Consider the following 24996-nt stretch of genomic DNA (forward strand, 5'->3'; position numbering starts at 1 on the left):
AAAAAAAAAAAAAAAAAAAGAAGAAGATAACTTACTTCAGACCGAGTGTAAACAGCCATAAAATTTGCTGTACTGTATTGGGTTGAGTGAAACATCTGCAGGTTTCATATTGTTCTATAGTGGAAAGCTATACATAACATGGATCTCACTCCTTTCCATAATGAGTTTTGTTTGTAAATGTGGAAGGAAGTTGCGTGCATATTGTTTGTACATATTTTCTAGACATCATTGTAGAGCGCTTTTTTTTCCCTTGCAGCTTTCTCCCTGTTTCTTTAGACAGCATACCTCCAAGACTCAAGGTGTTAATAGAAAATCAGAGCTCAGGTTCTGTGAATACCTTTAATTGCATCGTGTCAGACTTTGAGATATAGCATTTTAAAAGAGCAAGACTGGCTAAAGTTGGAGCAGTGCTCTTAAAGCTGCTTTTATTTGATCTGGTAGTGTATAATTTTCATTCATGTAACTATTTCCCTAGTCTCTTTCTAAATCTTAGTGTGCTTTTAATGTTTTCTGTTCAATTGTTTTAAAAATCTAGGGCAGTGAAACAATTTCAGATGCGTTTGTTTTAAGTATTAATGTTCGTATGTTGCTTAGAAATTGAAAAGCATTGTATATATGCCAAGTTGATTGATTTTTTTTTTTATATTTACTATCCATAAATACTGTCCACTGTGGCTCTTCAACCCAGGCTTCTTGGAGAACTTTTAAAGTTAACAGCTGTTTACAGGTTATGCTTTGCCTGTCAAATGAATTTACAAGTGTATTAGTGAGTAGCAAATTAAAGCAGATTTTGTAACAATTACACTTAAGCTATAGAAAAAAAAAATTTGAATTGCATAGTTTAACGTCTTAATCTGAAATACACTCTTTGCTGCAAGTGTAGCACATAACAAGGAAAGGGGAGGAAGGAGGGAATAACACACCTGCAAGACTAGGACACTTGTCTATGGTTTAAATGGAAAATGAAGAAGTAGGCTGAGGTGGAAAGCTTAGAAATGTCTAGCATGCAGATGCATAATTGGCCTCATTCAATCACAGAATTCCAGAAACTGTGAAACACTTTAATCTGCAAATATTAGTAGTGCAATAAAGAAATGGTGTGGAAAGTCCTGATGTAAGCAAGAACTCTGATTTTTATTTCTAATTACAGTATATCTTCACTTATTCATGCAAATGGCCAGAAGACATTGAAGCTTATTAGATTCTTACAGATTAGCTATTAACTGAACATATTTGATAATGCATTGCAAAATCTAATTTTTCACTTTGTCAAGCGTAGTTTAATTTTCATACTTCATAGCCTAGTAAATGTACTATAGTGCATTTTATATGAATATGTCTTAGAAATGAGATCCAGCTATAGGGGTCCTCTGAATATTTGCAAAAATGAGGAGATACTGCCACGTTTTTGGGAGGATAAATCTTATGCCCATTAATGAGATAAGAATCTTGAAGTGGTATTGATTTCAGTAATTTATGTGGTAGGATCTGTATGCAACTTGCTGCTTATTTAGTTGACTACTTGTGTCAAGTTTTGGAATGATGGATTCTGAATAGCTGTGGAAAGAATTTTTTTGCCCCCTTTGAAACAACTTAAAAGTTGTTAAACAGTTGTTACCTTGGATGACGAAGCATAAGTGTCAAGTGCAGGCTATTGCAAATTGAGGGTGATTAACTAATTGTAGGTTTGCTAAAAGTCCCTAGAAGAAGCACAGGGCATTTTGCAGTGCCCAAATTTGTTTTAGAAGTACAAAAAATATTTGGTCAGAGCTTTCAGATTTGGTTCATAGCCACGTTTTTTATTTTTGGAATTCATTTGGGTTTCCCTTGTACTTGAATCATCTTACATTAAAACATGTAATATAGAAAAATTTAAGATTGATCTTAAGTAGGTACAATATAGCTTAGTTTTGCATGTATGATCAGCATACTGCTTTATTCATTCACCCAACTTCTCTGGGTTTTTGGGTTTTTTTAATACTTTCCAAAAAAAAAGTTATCCCAAATCTTTAGCAGTCTGTTTGCAGGTAAAGCATCTACAGTTTTACTCTTCGTAAACTGTAGAAAGTCACAGAATTGATTAGTGTCATGGATGACTTTAATGAATGGTTTGATAGTTTACCATGCTAGTTTTTACATGTGTAAAGTGTCCCAAAAGTGATAAATCATTCCATCATTCACAGTATAGAACACATTCCAGATCTCTCAGTAGCTATAAACTTTAATTTCCCCATAAGGTTTTTTTTTTGTCTTTGAAGATTCATCATCTCTTGCCTTTTCCTGATCTTACTGTATTTCAGTTCTTTACTGCATTTATCCATGTACCAAATTTTGCCGTAATCATATTGAAATACTTATTTCATAATGAAGTAGCAAATGTGGAACCAGTTGTCAAAACCTGAAGTATATCAGGCTGTCCATTATTTCATAGATTTCATAGACATTAGGGCTGGAAGGGACCTCATGAGATCACTGGGTCCAGCCCCCTGCCCAAAGGGCAGGAAGTCCACTGGGGTCAGATGATGCCAGCAAGATAATCATCTAAACCCTTCTTGAACGTGTCCAGGTAGGTGCTTGCACCACTTCTGGGGGTAATCTATTCCAGACTCTGGAGACTCAGATGGTAAAGAAGTTTTTCCTTATGTCCAGTCTAAAACACTTTTCCAGCAGTTTGTGACCATTGGACCTTGTCTTCGGTTGGGATGCCCTGGTGAACAGACATTCTCCCAGATCCTGATGCACACCCCTCATATACTTATAGGTTGCCACCAAGACTGCCTGAGCCTACACTTTTCCAAGCTGAAGAGTCCCATGCCTCTCAGCCTCTCCCCATAAGGCCTGCTCTCCTGACCTCTGATCATGCATGTGGCTGTCCCTCTAGACTCTTTCAAGCTTCTCCACATCCTTTTTAAAGTATGGAGCCCAGAACTGGATGCAGTACTCTAGCTGCGGCCTCACTAAGGCTGAATAAAACAGGAGGATGATATCTTGGGTCTTGCTTGAGATGCATTGGTAGATGTAAGCCAGGGTTTTATTTGCTTTGCCAGCTGTGGCATCACATTGGTGGCTTATATTCGTCTTGTGGTCAATCATGACCCCCCAAGTCTTTCAGTGATAGTGCTAGTGAATGTAGCACTGCCGAGCTTATGGGTATGGTGTGGGTTCTTTCTCCCACGGTGGAGCACCTTGCCTTTCTCTGTGTTGAAAGTCATCAGGTTTTGATCTGCCCACTTTGCAAGCCTGTCCAAGTTGGCCTGAATCCTCAGCCTATCCTCTGTTGTGACTGTGCTTCCCCATAATTTGGTGATATCTGCAAACTTAGCCAGTTTGCTTCTGACACCCGAGTGCCAGTCATTTATGAATATATTAAAGAGTACTGGTCCAAGTACTGAACCCTGAGGGATTCCACTGGTCACCATGCGCCATGTTGACTTGGTTCCATCAACTATCACTCTTTGGGACTGACCACAGAGCCTGTTCCTCAGCCATTGGACCAGAAAGTTGTTGAGGCTGCAGGTCCCCAGTTGTCATGAGGACATCATGGGAGACCAAGTCGAAGGCTTTTTTGAAATCCAAGTAAATGATGTCAACCTCTTCTACCCATCCGGGTGACATGTCACCTGGTCATAGAAGGAGATGAGGTTGGTCAGGCATGACCTACCTGTAACAAAGCCATGTTGGCTGTCTCAGAATGAGGCTGCCTGTTGGCCTGTTGTGAGTCTAAAATAATGTAATTGCAATTCAGAATTCTTTTGTTTTCATGCAGAAGACCCATCCTGTATACTCAAATGCCCAGTCTGCAGCAAGCTTCAAAATAAATGTGTAGCTGCGAGAATATTTTTCTGTCGTACCCTATGCATCTTGTATTTTGGAAATCATGTCCATTTGGAATGAATGTCTAGTTCTTACATGGGACATAAGGGTGGGAACAGTTCCCCATATTCCCTTATGTATTCTCAATCTTCCTTTACCTTCCACGAATAATGTTGGGAAGAGAGAGAACTGTGATAGTTCTTTGTTTTTCCAGCCTCATTATTTCCTATGCGTGAGCTCTAGGAAGCATTAAACCAGCCTAAAACAGTGCTGTGCCTCTTGGAGTTTAAAGTGGTTCTTCTCCATTCCGTCTCCCAGGCACAGGGCTATAGTTATGCTACACTCAACCCTTTTCATTTTAAATGGACAATGTACTCTGAACTATCTTTACCCTTTAAAAGTCTGGTGCTTTTATGTTGCAAGTAACATCTTATAAGATTACAACAATCTTACTTCAAAATAATCACTTGTTATGGTACAACCAACAAATGCTACAAAAGCATTAAGTTGCCTCTGCTGTTACTAGCAAGACATTATAATCAGAATTACTGGGGGAGGGGGGGATTGTTTTTGTTTTTTGTGACCCAGTATTCCATATTCTAATTAAATTTCTAATGATATGCAGTGGCTAATAGATTATCTCTTTCCATTGCTTAGTCATTTCAAAGCATATACTGAAGGAATGTGGTGAAGTCTTAATGTACTTTACAGTAGTTAAGGGATATACAGTCGCATTTCAATATATTACAAATTTCTTCTTACTCTCTTGGCTTATCAAATGGTTTCCAAGATGCGTTACACTTGGATGTGTCTTTAAGTGGTGGGTAATTTTGCAGTAGACGAAGACAGTATAAACATGCAACTCTTTTTGTGCTACATGAATCATAGTTTTATAATATTTGTAATATGGGTTGATTTTTAGGTCCCAGTTCTTACTTATTTCCATTTTTATTGTTTCTTTGCACTGAAGGGCAGTTAAAAGACACATTTCTGAAATTGGAGTTTTCTTTTTGCTATTTTAAAATCTATTAATGAAACTTTTTAAAGAGGCTATAGGGTGTTTTGTTTTTGTTGATTCTGTTGGACACTTCAGGAAAATCAAGAATGTCCTAATTTTGCTGTAAGATTTATTGAAGGTCTTTCTCTGCTGTTAGGTTTTACATTTTAATTAAAGTGATGCTATTGAATCTAAAACAAATTTTTTTTTCAAAATGTTAATTGTTGAACATGGACAGGTGTTAACTCAACCTAGAATCTTCATTCAAGCTGCCTAAAACTCCTTTTTTCCATTTTTTTAGCTTTTATTTTTTATTCTCATGACTCTTCTGTCTAGTCATTTACACTATCTTCTAGACAAAACATGATTTCTCCCCCCAGCACCTAATAGTGTATATACAGATGGACAGACTAAAAAATAACCTGAACATCCTGTTTAAAATAACGGCCCCTTTTTTGCTACTAATTTATTTCTGATACTATTTCCTAATTATGTACAAATTATTAGATTTTAAACTTTATTTCCAGAGCTCATGATTTATCTCACTGTTAAGAGTAATGCCATTGATTTTTTTTTTTTTAAGTAATTAAAATTTCATAGAAAATACATATTTTACTAAAAAATATGGGAATAAGACTCCATTGTTACCCACAGTAATTCCTGTACTGAAGAGAGAAATGTGGTATAATGGGTAGAGCACTGGTCTTAAAAAGAGCCAGCTTCTGTTTCTGGCCCCGCAATTGGCATTGGACCAGTTGCTTTTACCTGTGAGATTTCCCCGTCTATGAAATAGAGATAATGATATTTCTTGATATTTTTTTTTTCCTTCCCCAAAGTCCTTTGAGATCCAGTGATGAAAAGCATCTATACAGGAGCTAGGTATCGCTACGATCCAAGGTGCTAGTTCTGCAAACTCTTCCACACATTTTATTTAACAGTAGGATATATGAGAGAGACCCCTGGAACTTCATGGCATATATATGCCTGTACTAGGGCAATGGAGTTTAGATCATCTTTTACTATGGTAGGTATTCAAAAGTGACCACAGTTGCCCCATGATAGGAATCCACAGTGTATATCAAGTCAGTCTATGATTTGTCTGAATGCAGTGTTTACATGAATATAATTGATGGCATTTTCAGGCTGATGGTCCAGCTATTAAGAAATTGGAAGTTGATATTCATTTTGTGCATAGAAAACTGGGACAGAGATTGGTGTTTCTATTCCTGGCAAGTAAACAACCCTTTTCTCCCCAACTCTTGAAGACTGAATGCTCTTGTGAGAGGAGGGTGTAGTACCAGCTTATTGCTGATACTTGGCCTTTTGGCCTCCCCACCAGGAGGAAATAAGAAGGCATGACAACCTCCATTAGATAGCTTCAGGATGTGTTAGGTTAATATATTTGTATCCTGATTTGACCACACACCTTGCATCTTGTCTGTCTTGCTGCCTATGATTTGACTTTTTCCACAGACCCATGGATGCATTTTTTCAGTGCAGAAGTTTGATACACCGATTTTTGTACCTGTTAGCTTTTTCTCTTGGCACAAAATGCTTTAATTTTTGTTTGAACATAAGCATTTTTACTAATTCATAGATTTAGGTTTTAAGATGACACCGTATTTTAGCAAGTCCTTTTCAACAGTAATAATAGGAGGTTTCTGAGGCAAACCTTGATAAGAATCGTTTGAACCATTAAAAATCCTTGTTATGGGCTTCTCTGATTTTAATGCAAGGAATTTATGGCTTTTTGTTAATATCAAACAACAGGGGGTATCCATTAAGTATCCTCTATTTCCTAAGGTTTGTACCATCGGATGAAAAGAAGAAACAAGGCTGTCAACGAGAAAATGAAACTTTAATACAGAGAAGGAAGGACCAGATACAGCCTGGTGGAACTACAGTCAGTGTTACTGTACCATATCGAGTGGTAGATCAGCCTCTGAAACTGATGCCACAAGACTGGTAAAACAGGGTTTCTCTTTTTAAAGTCCTTTTTTACACTTTTATTTGTCTTTTTCCAGCATAGGAACACAGCATGTAAAATGAAGTAATAAAATTGTTTGTCCAATTAATGCGTGAAATATATACAGAAATGGTTAGACAGTGATTCTGCCACAGTGTTTTTTCCCCTTTCGGTATACAGAAAGTTTGATCAAACTTATTACATAAAAAACAAACCCTAGCTTTTTTTCCCCTTTTTTAATGATATATGCAATATTTTTGTTTTATCCCAAACTCTTACTTGTATGAAACCACTAAAGAGTATGAACATAACACTTCACCTTCTCAGAATCACACCTGTTGTGCTGTTTAAATCATTTAAATATTGTCACCTTTAAAAGAAGTATTCCCATCAGTAGTAATTCTTTCTGAAGGAGATGCAATTTTAAAAAGAAATTTTTGATCCTTCGGAAAGAATTTGATTGGCATGCATACTTTTAACTTAAAAGTAAAAGATTCCACGTCACAGGCTCTTACTGGTCCAGACAGAATCCTGGGAAGTGGGAGAGGCAGTCATGGGGTTCTTCGTGTATTTGGGGTGCATTTTAAACTTGTCGGCCCCTTCCTAAGGGAGTTTCTTAATGTCCTAAGCTTATAAAAAGAACATTTTTTTCCTACTTTATTTTAAACATATAGGCTGCATCTAGATGAGCATGGCCATGCAGTTTATATATATTGTAAAGTCTTGTAGTCTCTTGTAATATTCAAAGCTGGATGCTAATAGTACATAATGTATACAAGAGGCTACTTGTATATATACCACTTTACATAGTTCCTCAACATTATTTTTCAAATAAGTGAAATTCCTTTTACATGCTTGTTTTACAAAAAGTAAGTGAGACTTTGTGGAGAATTATTATTTTTGCTGTGAATGTAATCTTTGCACCAGCTAATGCAAAGAATTTTTTTCAGTGATATAACCATAGTTCTTTAGCATTTTGGAGAAAACTGATTACTTTTTTTCTCAAAAAAAAAGAAAAAAAGAAAAAAATCTTATACCAATGTAAATTTAGAAATTAGATGATGGGGATTTTTTGTGAATGCTTAGAGGCCCAGCCCAATGGCATTAGGCACTGTTCAGACATGGCAAAAGGGCCAGCCCCGGAGGCACTATGGGTTTTGAACGGTTTATTTTCCTAGTGTAAGAATTCTCTTGTGCTTAACAACAAATAGATTTTCTTAGACTACGTGTAGTGGTTACATAGACTTGTAAAGCACTTTAAAAGGGAAGGTAGAAGTGTTGTAGTTTTCATATATTTTTTAAATAAAACTTTAAAGTATTCAGAATGAATCCTTTTACATTGTTACTTCTCATTTAGTTTACAGTACAATTCAAAGAGGATCATCTTTAAAATGCTCAAGTGTGTGGTTTTTGTTTTGATTTTAAAAAAGCACAAAACCGTAATCTCCTAAAATTTTAAGCAGGATTTGACTTCTGACCAATGAAAATTGAAATTTAGTTGCATTCAGCAAAAGGCAGAAATTGAAGTCCAGAAAGGTTATGTATTAGAATATCTGGTTGTGTTGATGCTGAAAAGACTTAAAAGTGGTGACAGGAAAAAGCAAATGCACAGGAAGTACAGCAGCCATTAATGTGCAATAATGATAATATTAATGTAATTTCTTTTTATAAGGTACAGTGCAAGGTAGTATTGACAGCAGCCTATTTCATATGAATAATTGAGAGCTTTTTCCCTTCAGGTTTTTATTATGATTAGAACTTCAGGTCTTCATTGTGTGCATCTGTTCCCATATTTTTAGGGATCGTGTGGTGGCAGTGTTTGTGCAGGGTCCTGCTTGGCAGTTCAAAGGCTGGCCTTGGCTGTTGCCTGATGGATCACCTGTTGATATCTTTGCAAAAAGTAAGCTTTCACTTAAGCTTAATGTTCTTATGTTTTTATAACACATTCAGGCTATACATTTCAAGATGGGTCAAGCTAGATGTGGACAGGTGCTGATGTCCTTGCACTCAGCTATGATTCCCGCTCCCTACTCTCCTGGAAGTGGCATACCAATCTGGCTAAGTTTCTCCAGGAAAGAAATTGTTCAGTGAGACAAGGAGGCTGTTGCTATAGAACAGTTTGTTTGTATTTCGCTTTGAGAAGATATATTAATAGTGCAGGCAGCCAGTTGCCCTTACTCCTAGAAGCAGTGGTAACAGGTAGACTTACTGAATGTGAATCTCCTTGTCTTCCCTAAGGTGATTAGCCTTCATCAGCTTCTAATGTTTTCCATAACAATAGCTTATCCTGCCAACAAAAGCTAACCACAGCCTAGCAGATCCTTTCTACTAAGCAGAATCTGGTAGCTCCCAGAAATTTTACTGCTTCTCAGAATTGTTACAGTACTTACTGGGTGTTTCTGAAACATCAATCACACAGACTTTCATTCTCCCCTTTTTTATAAACAAAGAAAAATCTACATTATTGCAGACTTGCAACACATTTATTTTTCTCCAAAATAAAAACATGTCTCCACAGGTTGAGTGGGTAGGTATTTGTTTTTTTTTTTTTTGTTCATGTGCATACCCTAGGCTAGGCCCTGGCACAAGCAGGAATGTCTGGTATGACTTGGTGTTTGTTTTCCTACATTGTGAAACACAGACCAGTGGCAGCTTGTGCAGCATTATTCGAAGGAACTTTGGTCCTTCACTGGCGCTCTGTACTCCCATTTCACATGCCACTAAGTGCCTCTACATGTGTGCTTTAATGCGCATTAGCTTATTTTAATGAATGTTAAAGCATCATGCAGGGTGCCTGTACACGAGCGCAGAGGCTGCTCTGACACACAAGATTAATAGAGTCTGCTGGAGCATGATAATTACTGCATTCCAGCAGCTTCCCTCATGTCCTGCATCAGTGTCCTCACGCTTCAAAATTAACGGTGGGGATGCTTGAACTAAAGCTCGTTAAACAAGCTTTAGTTCAAGCACCCTGGCACCATTTTGGAGCTCAGGGATGCTGACACAAGACACTGGTGCTTTAGTTAGAGTGGCTCTGGGAACCACTCTAATTAAAGCCCGACCTCCCTACCCCCCTCAGAGCACGTATAAAAATGCCCAAAAAAAGCACTTTTGCTAATGTGCATTAAAATGAGATAATGCGCCTTTTACTAGTACCTCACAGTAGAGGTATTATATTTATTGTGCATTAGCAAAAGCACATAAATGAACATGTAGATATGCCCACTGTATACTAGCTACAGTCTTCAGGCTGAGAATACACCAAGCTTTTGTCCCCTTTTATCTTGGATAACTAGTTCTTGTGCACATGCCCAGAGTTGAAATTTTTTAGCTTCTGTAGGCCCCTCCCAGTAATAGACAGTGTATTCTGTTTAAGTACACAGCTTTGGAATTGAAGAAAAGGCACTTAATGTAGAATGTTAGAATGCAGTGCTACTGGCTCTGGTATTAGCCCTAAAAATGATTGATTAGCTTCCCTAATTTTCAGGCGTCTAATAGTTAGTTTCAGATCTGGTATTAGAAATCCTGAAAATGAGTTTTGGGGCTGTGAACTCTGACAGCACACTAAGCAGTGCTGTTTAAGGGACATAGTGCTGTCAGTGCTGTGATTTAGCAGCCCCAAAACTGAATATTAAGGGGCTAGAAAATGATGGGAGATATCCATGAAATTGACTAGCTTCTGTCATTTTCAAGGCTTCTAATACCAGCCCTTTGACAGCTGCTTCCCCTTCACTCTTTCTTTTAGGGAGTACAATTTGATATAAAGTAGATAAATACAGTGACAGCATGCAGTTAGCAGGAGTACATTTAATTTACAAAGCACACAGGCGGGCTGAAATATGCACATAAGCGATTTTCACGTTTAACCAATATATAGATAATTGGAGCTTTTAACAACGTAAGCAGTAAGCAACAAAATGGAACTGGTGTTTTAGGCAGTGAAGTGAATTATGCATTTACTTGGCATGCAAATAAATGGGCCCATTCTTTGATTTCTTTTAAAGTGTGGATGTGAGGTGAAGAAACATGCCAGGGGTGGGCTTGAAGATTAAGATATGAGGATAAGAGTATATTTAGGAATAAAAGGATCTAGTTAGAATAAGAGAGGTGGCATGTAAAAAGATTTTAAAGAAAGGACAACAGAATATGGAAAAAGTTATGCAAAAGCAAAACAAAGTTTACAATAGACTGAAAACAGCAAAAGAATTGGACATCTCCAAAACAGATGCAGAAAATGGAGTGAAGGAGAACCAAAAGCCTTCTGAACTCATCAATTATAAAATATATTTTATATATACTTCATACTTACATTTTTTAAAGAAATTTAGAGTAGCAGTTATTAATGTTGCTATATGGTATGTGTATGTATAGCAGAAAAAGAATTGAGTTCCATAGAAATGGCTTGCCATAGATAAGCTGGTCTAGGAAAATTTAAGTCCTTGTTTGAAGACTTGAATTTAAAAGCACAAACTAGTATGGATGCTTAAGAGAGAATATTGGATATATTATCTGTCTGGGGACATGCATATGTTCAAATTGGAAACGGCACTATGACTATTCTTATCCATATGCATATGTATTTCTGGAAAGTAAAAAATGTTTTGCCCTTTCAAATGTTTCAGATTTCATAAAATGCCAGATATTTTAAAAATATTATTCTGGCACAGTCTAAGTTGTTTTTCTGTAAAACCATTGTGTTGCATTGTCTCTGGGGGTGGGTGGGGGGATATATATTTTCCTACAAAATTGTACTTTGTGTTTCAGCTTCAAGTCCATATCCATTTGTATGGTAACTACAAATAGCATTCATCACTTTGTCCATATACTTTGTCCATATTCATCACTTTGTCCACTAAGGGTCTTTAATGTCATAAACAGAGATCTGGGTTTTGAGTTTGCCATGGAAAAATGCTGATTTTTTTTTTTTCCTTTGAAAGAGAAAAATGTCAGAAACCATGGGTTTCCCCTTGCAGGCTGACAGTTCCAGCCTGCAAGAAGCAGCTTGGGGTTAGAGGGAGCAGGATTCAGGGGACAGTGTGTGTGTGTGTGTGTGTGTGTGTGTGTGTGTGTGCGCGCGCATGTGCATGTGGCCAGCAATACAGCCTGGCAGTGATGGAGACCAGCTCCTCCAGCTGCCTGCAGGTAAGTCTATGATGGGGGTCATAGGTGAGGGAGTGGGACAGGGTTGGTGAGGGAGGTGCAGATTGAGGTGGCAGTAGCCATGGTGAGGGAGTGGGGCAGGGTTGGTGGCTGGGGCTAGGGGTGCTGCCCAACCAGGGTAGTGCCTGTGGCTAGGGCGGAAAGCATGTCTGCAGGGCCAGGCTTGGAGAGTAGGACAAAACCCTGGTGGCCTGAAGGTGGGGCTGGTTCCCTAATGCTGTATGCACTTCTGAGGAGGGGTCAGGTGCCAAAGGCAACATGTCAGGGAAGTATGGGGGGCATGCGTCCCTTCAGATTTGTGTATGAGGCAGAGGAGGATGCAGGCTGCCTGCTCTGGAGCTCGGTGCTGTCATCACCACCACTGGGACCCCAATGCCAGCCGTAACACCAAGGTGAGGCACCCCCTTCCTGCCTGGCAGCAGTGGGGGACCACAACTGTGGGGCATCACTGCTGGTACTTTGTTGCCAGGTAGGCAGGCAGTGCCTCACCTTGGCAGGGCAGCTGGGATGGAGGTCCCAGCAGCAGCAGCACTGAGTATCACCCCCTTGCTATGCCCCCCCACACCAGGTCCCACCTGCTGGGCTGCTGAGTCCCCCAGGGGAAGGGCAGCAGGGCAGTGAGCTCTGAGCCCCACAGCAGGCAGGTCACATTTGCCCCCGCCCTCCATGGGCTGCACTCTGCTGTGGCCACAGTAGCCGCCACCGCCTGAGTGCAGCAGTTGTGGCTCTGGTGTTGCTGGGTGGCTGAGACCGGCACCCGCAGAACAGAGAGCAGGCAGGATGCAGCCACTGGGTCTCATAACCCTGGCGGTTGGGGACCCCCTCTGGCAGAGCTGTGGGGGCAGGGGGCTGTGGGTTAGGAATGAGGCCCCAGCTGGGATGGGGTGAGAGAGGACTGTGGATCAAGGATGAAAGGCACCGGAAGGGCCATGTGATTGTAGATCAGGATTAAGGGGCACTGGCAGGGATGGGGGACTGTGGGTCAGAAGTGAGAGGCAGTGGAAGGGCACTGGCTTATCAGGACTGCTTAGCAGCAAGGGGGAGGGGGCGGAGGGGACAGCCAGAGTTGGACCTGCATCATGGTGACCAAAGGGGGAAGGGGAGCTCTGATTTTTCCATGATGGAAAAAAAACCAAAATCAAATGCTAAAATATAGATATTTAGAATTTATTTTATTATAACAATTGAGGCACTGGTTGGTAGGCTTCCAAATAGGTTAAAAGTTGTATATATGTCAATATAACATTGTGTTCAACTAATACATATATATCTGTAGATATCTATCTATATATATCTCAGAGAATTTGGGATTTTTAAAAAGAGAAAACCAGGATCCCTGTTCATAAATACAACTTTTTGATTTTATATCAGTCCATTATCTTATTTAGAGACTGTCAACTTTTACAGAAACTAAAAACCATTGCAGGCAACTTGGTCTATTTCCACAGTGATCGATTAACGAAGATTTAAAGCCACATATTGTAAATTGAAATTTTGGAAATAAGCTGATTGGAATAAAATTCACAAATAGATATCTAAATTCATCTAGTATATGCTGGAGTAGATGGTATGAAATCACGTCAAACTGGTTTTACTTTCTTCATCTTATGCTCATTAGAATCCTGTCGAGTCTTTCGTGAATGGATCTTAGAAAATGACTTTCTTTATTCCTTGTTGTCTTTTTTTCAATCTGTAGCATTTCCTTTCTTTTGAAATTATTTTGACTCTATTTTTGGATTGAGTACATAGTGTTCATATGAAGAATAACAATTTCCTTACCCTTACACTCTAGTTATATCCGTAAGTGGACATTTAAAATGAAAATTTTTAGTATTTTGCCACTTTAACCAGCATGAATATTTTATTTGAATGCCATTTTAAAAGTCTTCCTGCTATAGCATATTTAATGTACTTTTATTGAACCTGAAGGTCAGTTCTAGTGGGTTGACTTTTGTTCAATAATATTTAGCCTCAACTCAAAGGTTCTGTTTGACATTCATAGATTTCTTTGTAAATGCATAGCCTTGGCATACAATTATCTAGCCTTCCTGTGCATAGTTTAAAAGGCTTAGCATCATTTGATTTGCTTAGAGATATTCATTCTTAGTTTTCATTCAAGACACTTAAAATTCACTTGGTAATTTGGCGAGTGGTGTGATTTTTAGTTAATATCTCAATTTCTTAATATGTTAAATACTAACAAATATGATTTTTTGTGTGAGGAATAGTTTCATAAATATGTATTTTGTATATTCTAATGTTCTTAGTATTTTTTTTAAGGAAGCAGTTAGGTCTTGGCTAGGAGAACAGTGAAAACTATCAGAGTCATTTGGGCTCTGTACACACATTCAAAGAAGCTGAAATAATTCTCTCAGGTTTTTTTTTTCTCCTGATAGTAAAATTTACCCAGAGCTGCATATAGAGACATTCATATGCTAAGGCTCTGAAGTGTGGAGAGTTTACAGTGCTGACACTGTGCAGTTGGAGGGGTGGGGGGGTCCCTATGTAGCACATCTCTGTTCTGCCAGCTCCCTTAATCTGCAAGGCAGTGTGTAAGGTAGGGCTGACTGGCTGAGACAGACTCTCTATAGACAGCCTGTGTTTTCCTGTAGCATACTGTGGCAATTGTAAAGGGGATGTGCTCTGCTCCCTGCTGAAGCACCAGACTCCAATGAGCGACAATCTCCCAAAGGAGCAGAGGGGAAGATGGAGGCCTATGTTCTCTTTTGAGGGAAGACATGGCCTATACAGACATTTGCTCTCCCAGGAGAAACTATCCTGGGAGTGATTTAATATTAGTTGTTTCCAGGTTATTTTTCACATGGACTGGCCATTTTTTCTCTGGGAGAAAAAGCCTAAACATCTGTACATTCATGGATCTTTCTGGAAAAGCAGCAACTCAGGAGAAACTGAATGTCTGTATGAATCCTTGTTTAAAGATCTGGCTCAGTTCTATGGAAAGGAGATGTTAAGGCCTGGCCTTGGAGGAGAATTGACCAAAGTATATAAAATAATTATTTAGAAAAAGCTGGTCAGAAGTTCTAGTTTCTGACCAATTTAGTACTGGAAGAGCATCAGAAAATTTTAAGCAGTTGGAATTTTAGGGAGAGCTTTAAATATTTAAAAGATTGGATGCATTATCTAAAATGGAATTTGACAAAGGTAGCATTTATACTAGGGCAGGAAGTATCATGGGGTATTTTTAATACTTACTGTGGATAGTACTTAAGTTTTATGCAATTCCTGTGAGACAACACTTTCAACAGCATATTGTCTTTTAACGTCATGCTGTTACATTAGCTAAATACTAGTTCGTAGGTATAGTCTGCTGCTGAATCACTAAGATTATTTTCTGCAGCACTTTAGGATAACCTTGGAGTCTTAGCATCAAAACACTGATTAGATTAGGACTGACAAAGTAATTTGCAAGGTATGAGATTACAGCCTCAGCTGCCATTTTTCCATTTATACAAATGAATCTGTAAAGAAAGTGTATAATGTCACCTACAGATCATGGCATGTGTTGAGGACTATACAGATAAATTTTTCTTTGGCAAGTTTCATCAACAATTCTTAACTGATTTTTCATTGTACATCTGGAGTGTATATTGGCATTTAATTAGACTCTGGTTGTGCTGTGGAAGAACATGAGAGAAGCAGTCTGTGTACGGGGAGCCAAAGGCATCTCATACAAATGTTCGCAACGTGCCTGTCTAGCAGAAAAGCATTCTCATCAGTGACTCCCCACAAACCCAGCTTTGAGGGTTGCCAAGGTGTGGTGGAGTGGTAGATAATAGAATGGTAGCTCTGGTTATCACCTTCTTGTGCGGTAGTTTTACAAAGTGGTGCAGTAATGGGTTCAGGACTTTAAAACATGATTTAAAAACAGCATTATTCCTTTAGTAGGTATCAGTGAGTACAGGTGAACTGAAAAGATAGCCATCCTGAAGTAGAAGCAAGGAAGGGAGATGGCAACAACTCAGTATAGGAGGTGAAGTCTACCTCTGTTTCTGTGGTAATAAAACCATACCTTCAAATGTATATGCAGTAGTATACTTTCACTTTCAAGCAGTTCACACAGCTGTAGATACTTAATATATAATAAAAATGCAGACTCAGAGGTTAAATTAATTTTCATTCTTGGTCAGATCTGAAATGTCTGGCCAACTCAGAATTTCCATGTGTTTCTAGCTACAATAGGAGGAGTTGGGTCGTGGCTCTCAAATTCATGAACCTACCTAAATGACCTTTATTATTAACTGTTTTATGGAATGTGGTTCATGGTCCTTAGCTTTAATCTCAATTCTGAAGAATGCAGTGATTTCTTTGTCAAAGTGTTATTATCCTGATATAAACTTAGTTGTGGTCATAGCCTAAATATTTCTCCATTGTATTTTGTAGTTAAAGCTTTCCATCTCAAATATGATGAAGTGCGTCTAGACCCAAATGTACAGAAATGGGATGTAACAGTGTTAGAACTAAGCTACCACAAACGGCATTTGGACAGACCAGTATTCTTACGTTTCTGGGAAACTTTGGACAGGTAAATACCATTTTTCTCTAATATTTTTTTTGAGGGTGGGAGTTGGTGTTTTGGTGGGGAGGAATTATTACAGTGCCTGTTTTAGATATCAGAGAAATTGTATAGTTTAGAAAGTTTCAAGCAGCGTATTGGAGCTAAAATAGTGCTTGTAATTCATGATTATGGGCTTGGCAGATTATCCTAAACTCTATCTGACCTAACAATAGAGGAAGAGGAGGGGGGCAGGGGAGGAGAGGGAGTTAAATATTTGTGGGATGATAGATATCGAGTCTAATGCAAAAAAGTGACAGTTAAACAGTTAACCAATTTACTAGTAAAAATATATATATCTACAATTTAGGATGTTGATGTAATATGTCTTATGAACAGTAAACATTAAGAAAATAGATGTCCTTATTGAATTAGTGTGTAAATTTAGTTACAACAATTACTGCATCAGATTTTAATAGCAAAATAAGTATTTTAGGCTCATATTTCCAGAAGAGCCGAAGTGAATTAGGTTCCCGAATTCTTTTGCAATTCAAAACTACCGTATGATGCTCTGAAAAGTCTTGAATATATAATAAGTGTTCAAGCTCTCTTATTGCAGTATCTCCCAGCAATATATTCTGCAGCTAACTGCACAGATGTTTCTGAAATTTTCCAATCCTGATTTACCATGACCTGAAGGCTTCTTTGACTGAAATCTTATAACTCTAGGCATCACAATGGGTGTGGACAAATTTGGCATTTCTAGTGGGGAAAAATGCCACTCTTCTAGAAACTGCCGAGCATCTAGGCATTAATTTGGTTTCTCAGAAGAAGCTTGGCAGATCCGTGAACAAGGTCCTCCACTTTTGACCTGAAAGATCTCATGCAAGAATAAATGCCTGTACCTTTTGGGGGCATACCCTTGCCACTCAACTCCTCCTGGTCCAAGCAGAGTTATGCAGCGACTGCTTCCCTGCACCTTCCACAGATGAGATGGAGAGGGCAGATAGGACAGGGACCCCTGGGCATTTTCCCATGACTGTTGATCTCGGGGTAAGTAGAGCTACTGCTCTCCCCCTGGACCCCCATCCCTCCACCACCCCCACATCTTCCTTAAACCAAGAGCACCTCAGTCCCAGGAATATACAGGGAGCATTTGAGCATTTTTATTAAGCAGGAGCTCATCCTTGTTTGTCTGCAGGGGAGAGGTGGGTGGCTGCAGGCCAAAATGCCTATAACCTATCTCTCACCACTTTTTCCAGCAGTGAGCCCCTGTCCATAGCCAGTGTCTTAAAACAAATCAGAGTGCTCCTAGCAGAGACTATTTAGCTACTTTTTTCCTTCATAATAATCAGTATTGTGAATGGGATAAAGAATGGACAGAATTCATGTTTACAGTTGAAGTTAACAAGGGTCCTTTTTATCTTTATCTTAATAATGTACGGAGAAGTGAGTTTTTAAGTATTTACTTTATTGTACAGCCTTTTTCCTTAAAAATTATACTTTTTTGTGTCTGCCACAAGATGATATAATATTTCTTGCTAACGTTGCAGGTACATGGTAAAGCACAAATCCCACCTGAGGTTCTGAATCCTTTGACTGCCATTTGATTCCTGGAGTTTGGATTAAGAAATATGAAAGATGTTCCAGCTCGGAGACTAGAGAACTCGCTGTATGCATATGTCCAGAACTTTGCAAATGAAGAAGGGGTCACAGTTTAATCTTTTATAAGATCTTGTTTGGAAGCTTGTGCTATGACAGGTTGATATCTGTCATTATTAAAAGCAAAAGGGTTTTGCTTAAAACTATTTTTTTAATAATGTTAGCCTTCTAGTCTGCAATTCAAATTGTATATTTTGATAGCAGCAGTTTCTTCCCCATTTTGTTATATTAGCCACATTTTTAAATGTGTTTTGTTCCTCATTAGAAAATAGGTTGATTTTCACTGCAGGTTACAAAATGTGTGTGTGAGTGTGTGTGTGCGTGCGTGCGTGCATGTGTGTGTGTATATGTGTATATATATATAGATGTTATGAGGCATTCTAAACCACTTTTGCTTCCAGGTTTAGTTCTGATTTTCTTTGCTTTGTTTCATTTATTGAAAATATTTTGTTGTGAATGATATTATATTTTAGTCTATAGGACTTGGGAAACTAAGCAAGGTGAAGATTGTTTTGGATAAATCAAAATGTCAACCTGTATGTGTACTGTATATTCAGTCCGTCTTTGTTGAAAAAGGGATGATGAATAATCAAGAACCACTTATTTGGTTATAATGTTCCAGTTTATCAAATCTCTAAATTTTATTATGAAATACATCCAAGTAATGCTAACACTGAATGTTCATCCTCTACAGGTCCTTTAATTAATTTAAAACTGAAAGTGTGTATGTGTACACTAACACCTATCAAAATGCCTTTATATGAGAGTCCAAACATTATATAAATTAAACAGTGAATAGAAAGGGGGCTAGTTTGCTTTGTTTAATACAACCACCACACACAATGAGTCCTTTTAACCTCATTACATTTATAACAACTCACACTTTAATACTTTTTCCTTATGACAAAAGTCACCCAAACCACTTTTCCAAGAGTTGTAATATTCTCATATGAGTTGCTAATGCAGTCTTTTTAGCAGCATTGCTTTAGTACTGAAAATATATTCCAGTTACCAAAGAACACATTTGCTTGATCTAGAATATGAATGTATTCAGGCAACACTGGTATTTGTGTGAATTTAGCATACTTAGCTAGTAATTTAATATCAGTGGAGAGTTAAAAAAACAAACAATGCCCCCCCCCAAATGAAATAAAACAGTAACCTCCATATGCATATTTTTTAATGGAAAAAAACATGTTTATATTTCTGTTAGTGAAATAAACCATGTTTTTTTACTTGGCAATTTGAAGTTTGACCAAGAGTAAAATATTCTACATGTTCCTCATTAGTTTTACTTTTATGTCATATTACTTTAATTTTTAATATAACTGGAAGTGTAATGATTTCAAAAAAGTCTGTAGGAGCGATGTCTTACTGTTACATTGGGGGTCTGAGGGCTGGGCTTCTGTGATATCTTTTAATCTGTACTATACTAAAACTATTTTAAATTTAAAACTAAGAAAAATCAAAACTCAATTATTTTAGTAAAAATAAAGATCCACTTCATAATAACCTAGAATGGAAGAAATAACTACATCAACAACATTTTACATCATTAAATCACTTAGGAGAGCAAACAATACCTGGTGTTGGGTTGTTTGTTTTTGTTTGTTTTATTTTATTTGTTTGTTTAAGACCATTTAGCTTCTCTAACTTACACAGGAAGTATGAGTAGATGACTCTGGCTCATTTGTGGAACATAATTATTATATATGTGTTCTGTTCTTTATCTCTTTTGATATTGAAGTACAATTATGAATTGTAACACAACAGTTGCCAGCACAATGGAATGGGGTTTTGAACTGTGTAAGTTGTGGGCATCCAAGATTTGTTTCTGCTATTGTGAAATGATTCTGATTTTAATTTTTACAGAGTTAGGATTGTGTTGGCTACCATGCCTGTTTTAAGACAGTGATAATGGACAGCAACCTTTTTCCTAAAGCTTTTTCATATAAGCATTTTATGCTCACATGTATTATAGGTTACAGATCCTAGTGTTCTTAAATTATGCAACATTAAGTCAGTCTCACCTTTTTTTCTATCCTCTATTTTGTTAGATTTTACAGCCTGATTGCTGGTACAGGAGTCCCCTGTGGTTCAGTGGTAGAAGCCTTGTCTACCACACAGCAGACCTGGGTTCAATTCCCAGACACTTATACAACTACAGCCATGGAGGCACCAAACATCTAGACTTAGTCTGGTCATTGGATTCTGTCTCCGTGGCCTAAAGGGAGGATATAAGATCTGGGTAGCCTCCACTGATCCAAAAATTCCTGTCCAGGCATGTGCATCAAAGGTCTGAGTGATCCTCATGCATACACCATGATCCAGAAGGTTTGACAGCTGTTAAATTGTTGGTACAGTTCATCAGTCGTTCTTGAATCAACTTGTGATGTAATACTAGAGACAGACAGCCTGATTCTGGTTTCACTTATGATACATGTCAGACATGACCTATTGAAATCAGTGACCCAGCTGTGAAAATGACAAAAGGAGTAGAATCATTGAAATTCATTGTTTTAACTGCCATCAAAGTCTGGGTTGTGATTGTGGTGCAACACATTGTGAACAATTGCCCAATTAGATCATTTAATGGCAATCTAAAATCAATCCATACAGCTACCCCTGAGGCATTTGATTGGTTATCAGATTTAGATATTAATCTGTGAATGTTGTAATCCTAAAATGTCATACAAAAGAAGACAACTGCTATTTTGGGGGGATTCAAATCAAGCCTTTACCATTTGTGGATTCAAATCAAACCCTATTACTTTGGGTACTTTGTATTAGCAATATCGCCACACAATTAAGGTTCAAATATGTATATTTATAAAGGACATGGCACCTGATACTTCACTTTTACATCTATTCATTTATGAAAATAGTCACGTGTCAGAGTAAGCCGTTGTGCATTGAGGTTCTCATTAACTGTTATAGTGCAAGTGGAATCAGGTTCTCAGGATAGTTCTCATGCTTACTCCTGTTCTGTGCGTGTATGCGTGCATGTAAATACATGTGCACACGCCTCCCTCCCCCACTATCCTTTTGCAGTATACCTAGCTATCCAGAGACCATGTTATGCTTAATTTATCTATACATTGATGTACAGTAGTAAGGAAAACTGTTACTATGAACTGGAGAAGCTGGGCTAACAGCCAGTTGCTTGTGAGCTTCTTTCTTATCTATGAACAATTTTGAGAGCTCACAGTGCTGGTAAGTGTATAAAGTGTAAACTGAATTGAAAATTAAAATATATAATGAAGACTGTGAGCTACTTGTACTGACTATAGTTTTATTGAAAAGTTAAATGACTCTAGAAGTATGGAAATCAAATATCAAATTGACTGTTCAGTTTCTGTTCTAGTTCTTTGAAATTTAAACCTCTTTTAAACAACTAAACAGTAACAACTCTGCAGTTGTTTAACAAATACAAAATGTGGAAACTGGCTTGCTATGTGATACTGGGCTTCCACAATGTCAGATATTTGACCTATTTTTTTTCTTCTTTTCTTTTAATTTTACAGCTGCCAACAGGAACTTTTGAAATACTGATTTATAGTAAAACGTACTTTCCTGCTTCCAATTTATACATAGCAGCAACTGTCAGTATGCTATTTAACTTTTCTAACTATAGCACTGAGAAAAGTTTGCTGATGCAGACTTAAGCAGATGCAGGGGCTACTTCTTTTTCAAATAGACTTGCATACCTGAAGAAATAACAGATCTGTACGTTCAAGTGACTAGGCATAACAATTTTATTCTTATTTCAGGGAACTTTTTTTTCTATGAAGATAATTTTACAAGAGTTCACTGAAGCCAGTGCTTGAGCGACACAATTTATAGAATTTTTCTGCAGTTCTGTAAACTCTTTTATTTTTAAATACAGATACAAGGAGTAATTTGTGGATAGCATATGCATCAAGTTGATAAAGAGCTGAACCTCTGGTCAACAGAAGCAATGTTTGTCAGAAACATTTATCTCAACAGAAGTTTTGTTTTTGGCTTTTGTTCATTTATGAAGCATTATGGTTCTCTGCAGAAATTTGTAACAGAAATTTTATTGGTACAGCTTTTCATTCTGTTGCCCAATGAAATATGCACTTAGCTGCTAATACTTGCTAACGTCATACAAAGAAGCTGGTCAAAATTAATGGCTTAGATGCTGGATTTAAAATTTAATGTTGTAAGGCTGTGCTCATTTTAATTCAAAAGCCATAACTAATGCCAAGTACTTTATTAAAGCAGTATGTTCATGAAAAATTAAAAATCCCTGCCTGAAGAAATTGTTGGCCAAGTAGGTTAAAGTTCACTTGAAATACTAAAAGAAATCATCTGTAGAAAAATGTGCCATTAAAAACTGGATTAAGTGAATGTCAAAGTCCGGCTGTTTAAACAGTAGCGCCAACAACCTGCTTCTTATAAGGAGCTCTAGGACCTTTAGGTTCATTTTCTTAACAGACTTGTATATCAGTAGAAATCATACAGTTTGTATTTTGTTTTGTTGTGCAATGTATCGTTACCTGAAGACCTTTAACATTGTATGGACATCCTGAGAGAGAGACTGAAAACAAAGCATTTGTTAATGTGAAAAGGTGGGTGTGATGCTCTTTACATTTAGCAGTATAAGCCTAGTGTTCTGAGTGTGATCCATCTGCCCGGTGTCTCCTTTCCGGTGACAAAGGAGCATACTGTAGGGCTGCTATTGACATCTATGCAGCCAATTCTTTTCTCAGTGGTGAGAATATAATTGATAAAAATAAGAAAAAATGGGATGTATTTATTGAAGCAGAATGCATTGTGGTAAGCACATCTGCTGCAAACCATGTTTCCAGGTTGAATTTACTAACAGAACTCATTTTTCTTTCAAACAAGTTGATTTAAGATTTGTAAATGAATGCAAATCCAAAGAATATTCTCAAATGTTTGAAATTTTTAATCAACGAAGTAGTTTACATGTAAAGCTGAAAAGGTCGGAGGTAATATATAAAAATCTATATGAAAAGCATCACTGTTCATGAATTTTATTTGCATCTCTACATTTCTCTCTGATCTACCCTTCATTTATCTCGGTCAGAAACTGATTACCATGATTTGCATACTTTGTGTGTACAGCATATATTTTCAGATGCAAATCTTTTTTGGGCTGTAATTGCCTGAAACTGAGTACTGTTTTGCCCAAGACTGCAAAGTTGTAAAATCTTGGCCCCACTAAAGTTAATGTTGGTTGCCACTGACAGCAATGGAGCCAAAATTTACCCGAGGATTTTAGTTTCCAAGTTTTAAATTAAGAGTATCCTGTTATAGGGATGAACAGCATCAAATAATAAACAAAGGAAAGACATTTTTAAGAAATGTCTAAAACTTAAAAATGTAAAAAGATGCAAAAAAGGTCACATTTTAAGATTCCATGCATAAACAGTTGTGTTCCTGATAGTGTTTCTCCCAGTGTGAACTTCCAAAGTGTCAGAGGTGTAACTAGTAGGAAGTTATAGTACTATTTCACATTTGATATTTCCAAGCTATAAAACAGAAAAAGAAAAAAAATCCATTTGTATACTCTTGTATGGTGATGTAAGGAATGTCCTCTTTTCATCTCCACAGTCCTAGGTGATCAGCCATTCCCATTCTAAATTGAAACATTTCCTGTAACAGGGTGTCTCCTCAATATCAGAGCTCAGGTATGTTGGCAGGTTTGTTTAGGTAAATTATATTTCTTATTCCACTGTTCTTCCCATTTTGTGGATGAAAAATAGGGTTGCCTTTTTCCATTGCTGTGATCAGTGCTTCTCACAAGCACTGAAACTGGGAATGAAAAAGCTGAGAAGAATCTCTGGGGCTTGTTCTACAAACAAGTTTTTGTTAATATCAGTCTGTTTTGGATAGAGATGTAACTTTTTTTTTTAACCAAGAGTTATGCTGATGATAACTTAGTGTGGAGACTTTTATACTGATGTGAGGTGGTAGTTATTTTGTTTCCTGTATAGGAGTAGCACTCATAGTATGTCCACGTTTGAAAGGCTTTTGTACTGATTTAGTTTATCAGAATATAAGTCATAACTTATTGGAAATAGTAGACTACTTATTGCTCATAACTAGCTGGATACAATTTTTTTTCATTTTTATTTTAAAAATGTCTCAGACTCATAGGGACACATTTACCTATTTTGCTCAATACAAATTCCAACTGGACTCAAACCCTGCAGCGGAAATGTAAACATGTCACACTGTAATCCCCCAAGGCAAAGCTTTCAAATTTCTTCCTGAATTAAAGCATGCAGTTACTGTTTTATATATAAAACATAATCTTGATCACAGAAATAGAACATATGGCTGACATTTTCAGGAGTGTGTAAGAGGTAAGAACTCAAACCCTGCTCATTTTAATGAACTGTGTATCTAACTCTCTCTGAAAATCTGAGCTCGTATTTATTAAATATCCTTTATTATGCATCTATTCTAGCTACTAAGAATTATCATTAGAACATTTAGAGTATTTTTGCAAATGATGTCCGGTTTGTGAGCTAGCTGGCTGGCTGGTTTGAAAAAAAAAAATTGGAACAGTGCCTGTATTTGTCACATTGAAATGCTCCATGTTCCACTAAATTTTGGAACACTTCAGTGTCATACTGATGTGTAGCTGTCTTGTGTGCCCCTTTTATGTGATTTATTTTAAGTGAACCAGCATACTTTAAAATCACCTCCATGGTATGCTGTGGCTGTGCTCTCCAGGCTGGGTTGCAGTAGGGTAGCAGGGCTCAACCATCTTTGTAGGTGTGCTGCAATTAAATTATTTATGTGAAAAATTATAACACATTTATAATTTTCCATGTATAGAATCTAATTATTTGGGGGGGGGGGTCATCTTAAAATATGATGTCTTGGATT

At 37.5% G+C, this 24996-nt stretch overlaps 1 protein-coding gene and 1 long non-coding RNA gene across 2 annotated transcripts in view; both read left to right on the forward strand.

Moving 5' to 3' along the window:
* Positions 1-23116, forward strand: part of CDC73 (cell division cycle 73) — a 206751-nt gene extending 183635 nt beyond the window's left edge. The window contains exons 14-17 of the mRNA XM_019502024.1: positions 6614-6775; positions 8576-8676; positions 16338-16479; positions 18003-23116. Coding sequence (XP_019357569.1) covers positions 6614-6775; positions 8576-8676; positions 16338-16479; positions 18003-18039 — 442 coding nt within the window. The 3' untranslated portion in view covers positions 18040-23116. The remainder of the gene's footprint in view (positions 1-6613; positions 6776-8575; positions 8677-16337; positions 16480-18002) is intronic.
* Positions 5261-6071, forward strand: LOC109287080. The gene is made up of 2 exons (XR_002094759.1): positions 5261-5492; positions 5526-6071. It is a non-coding gene; the product is annotated as an uncharacterized LOC109287080 (long non-coding RNA).
* Positions 23117-24996: the final 1880 nt, after the last annotated feature.

This window comes from Gavialis gangeticus, unplaced genomic scaffold (assembly GCF_001723915.1).
Source record: "Gavialis gangeticus isolate Ggan-Ray unplaced genomic scaffold, GavGan_comp1, whole genome shotgun sequence".
Classification (NCBI taxonomy): Eukaryota; Metazoa; Chordata; order Crocodylia; family Gavialidae; genus Gavialis; species Gavialis gangeticus.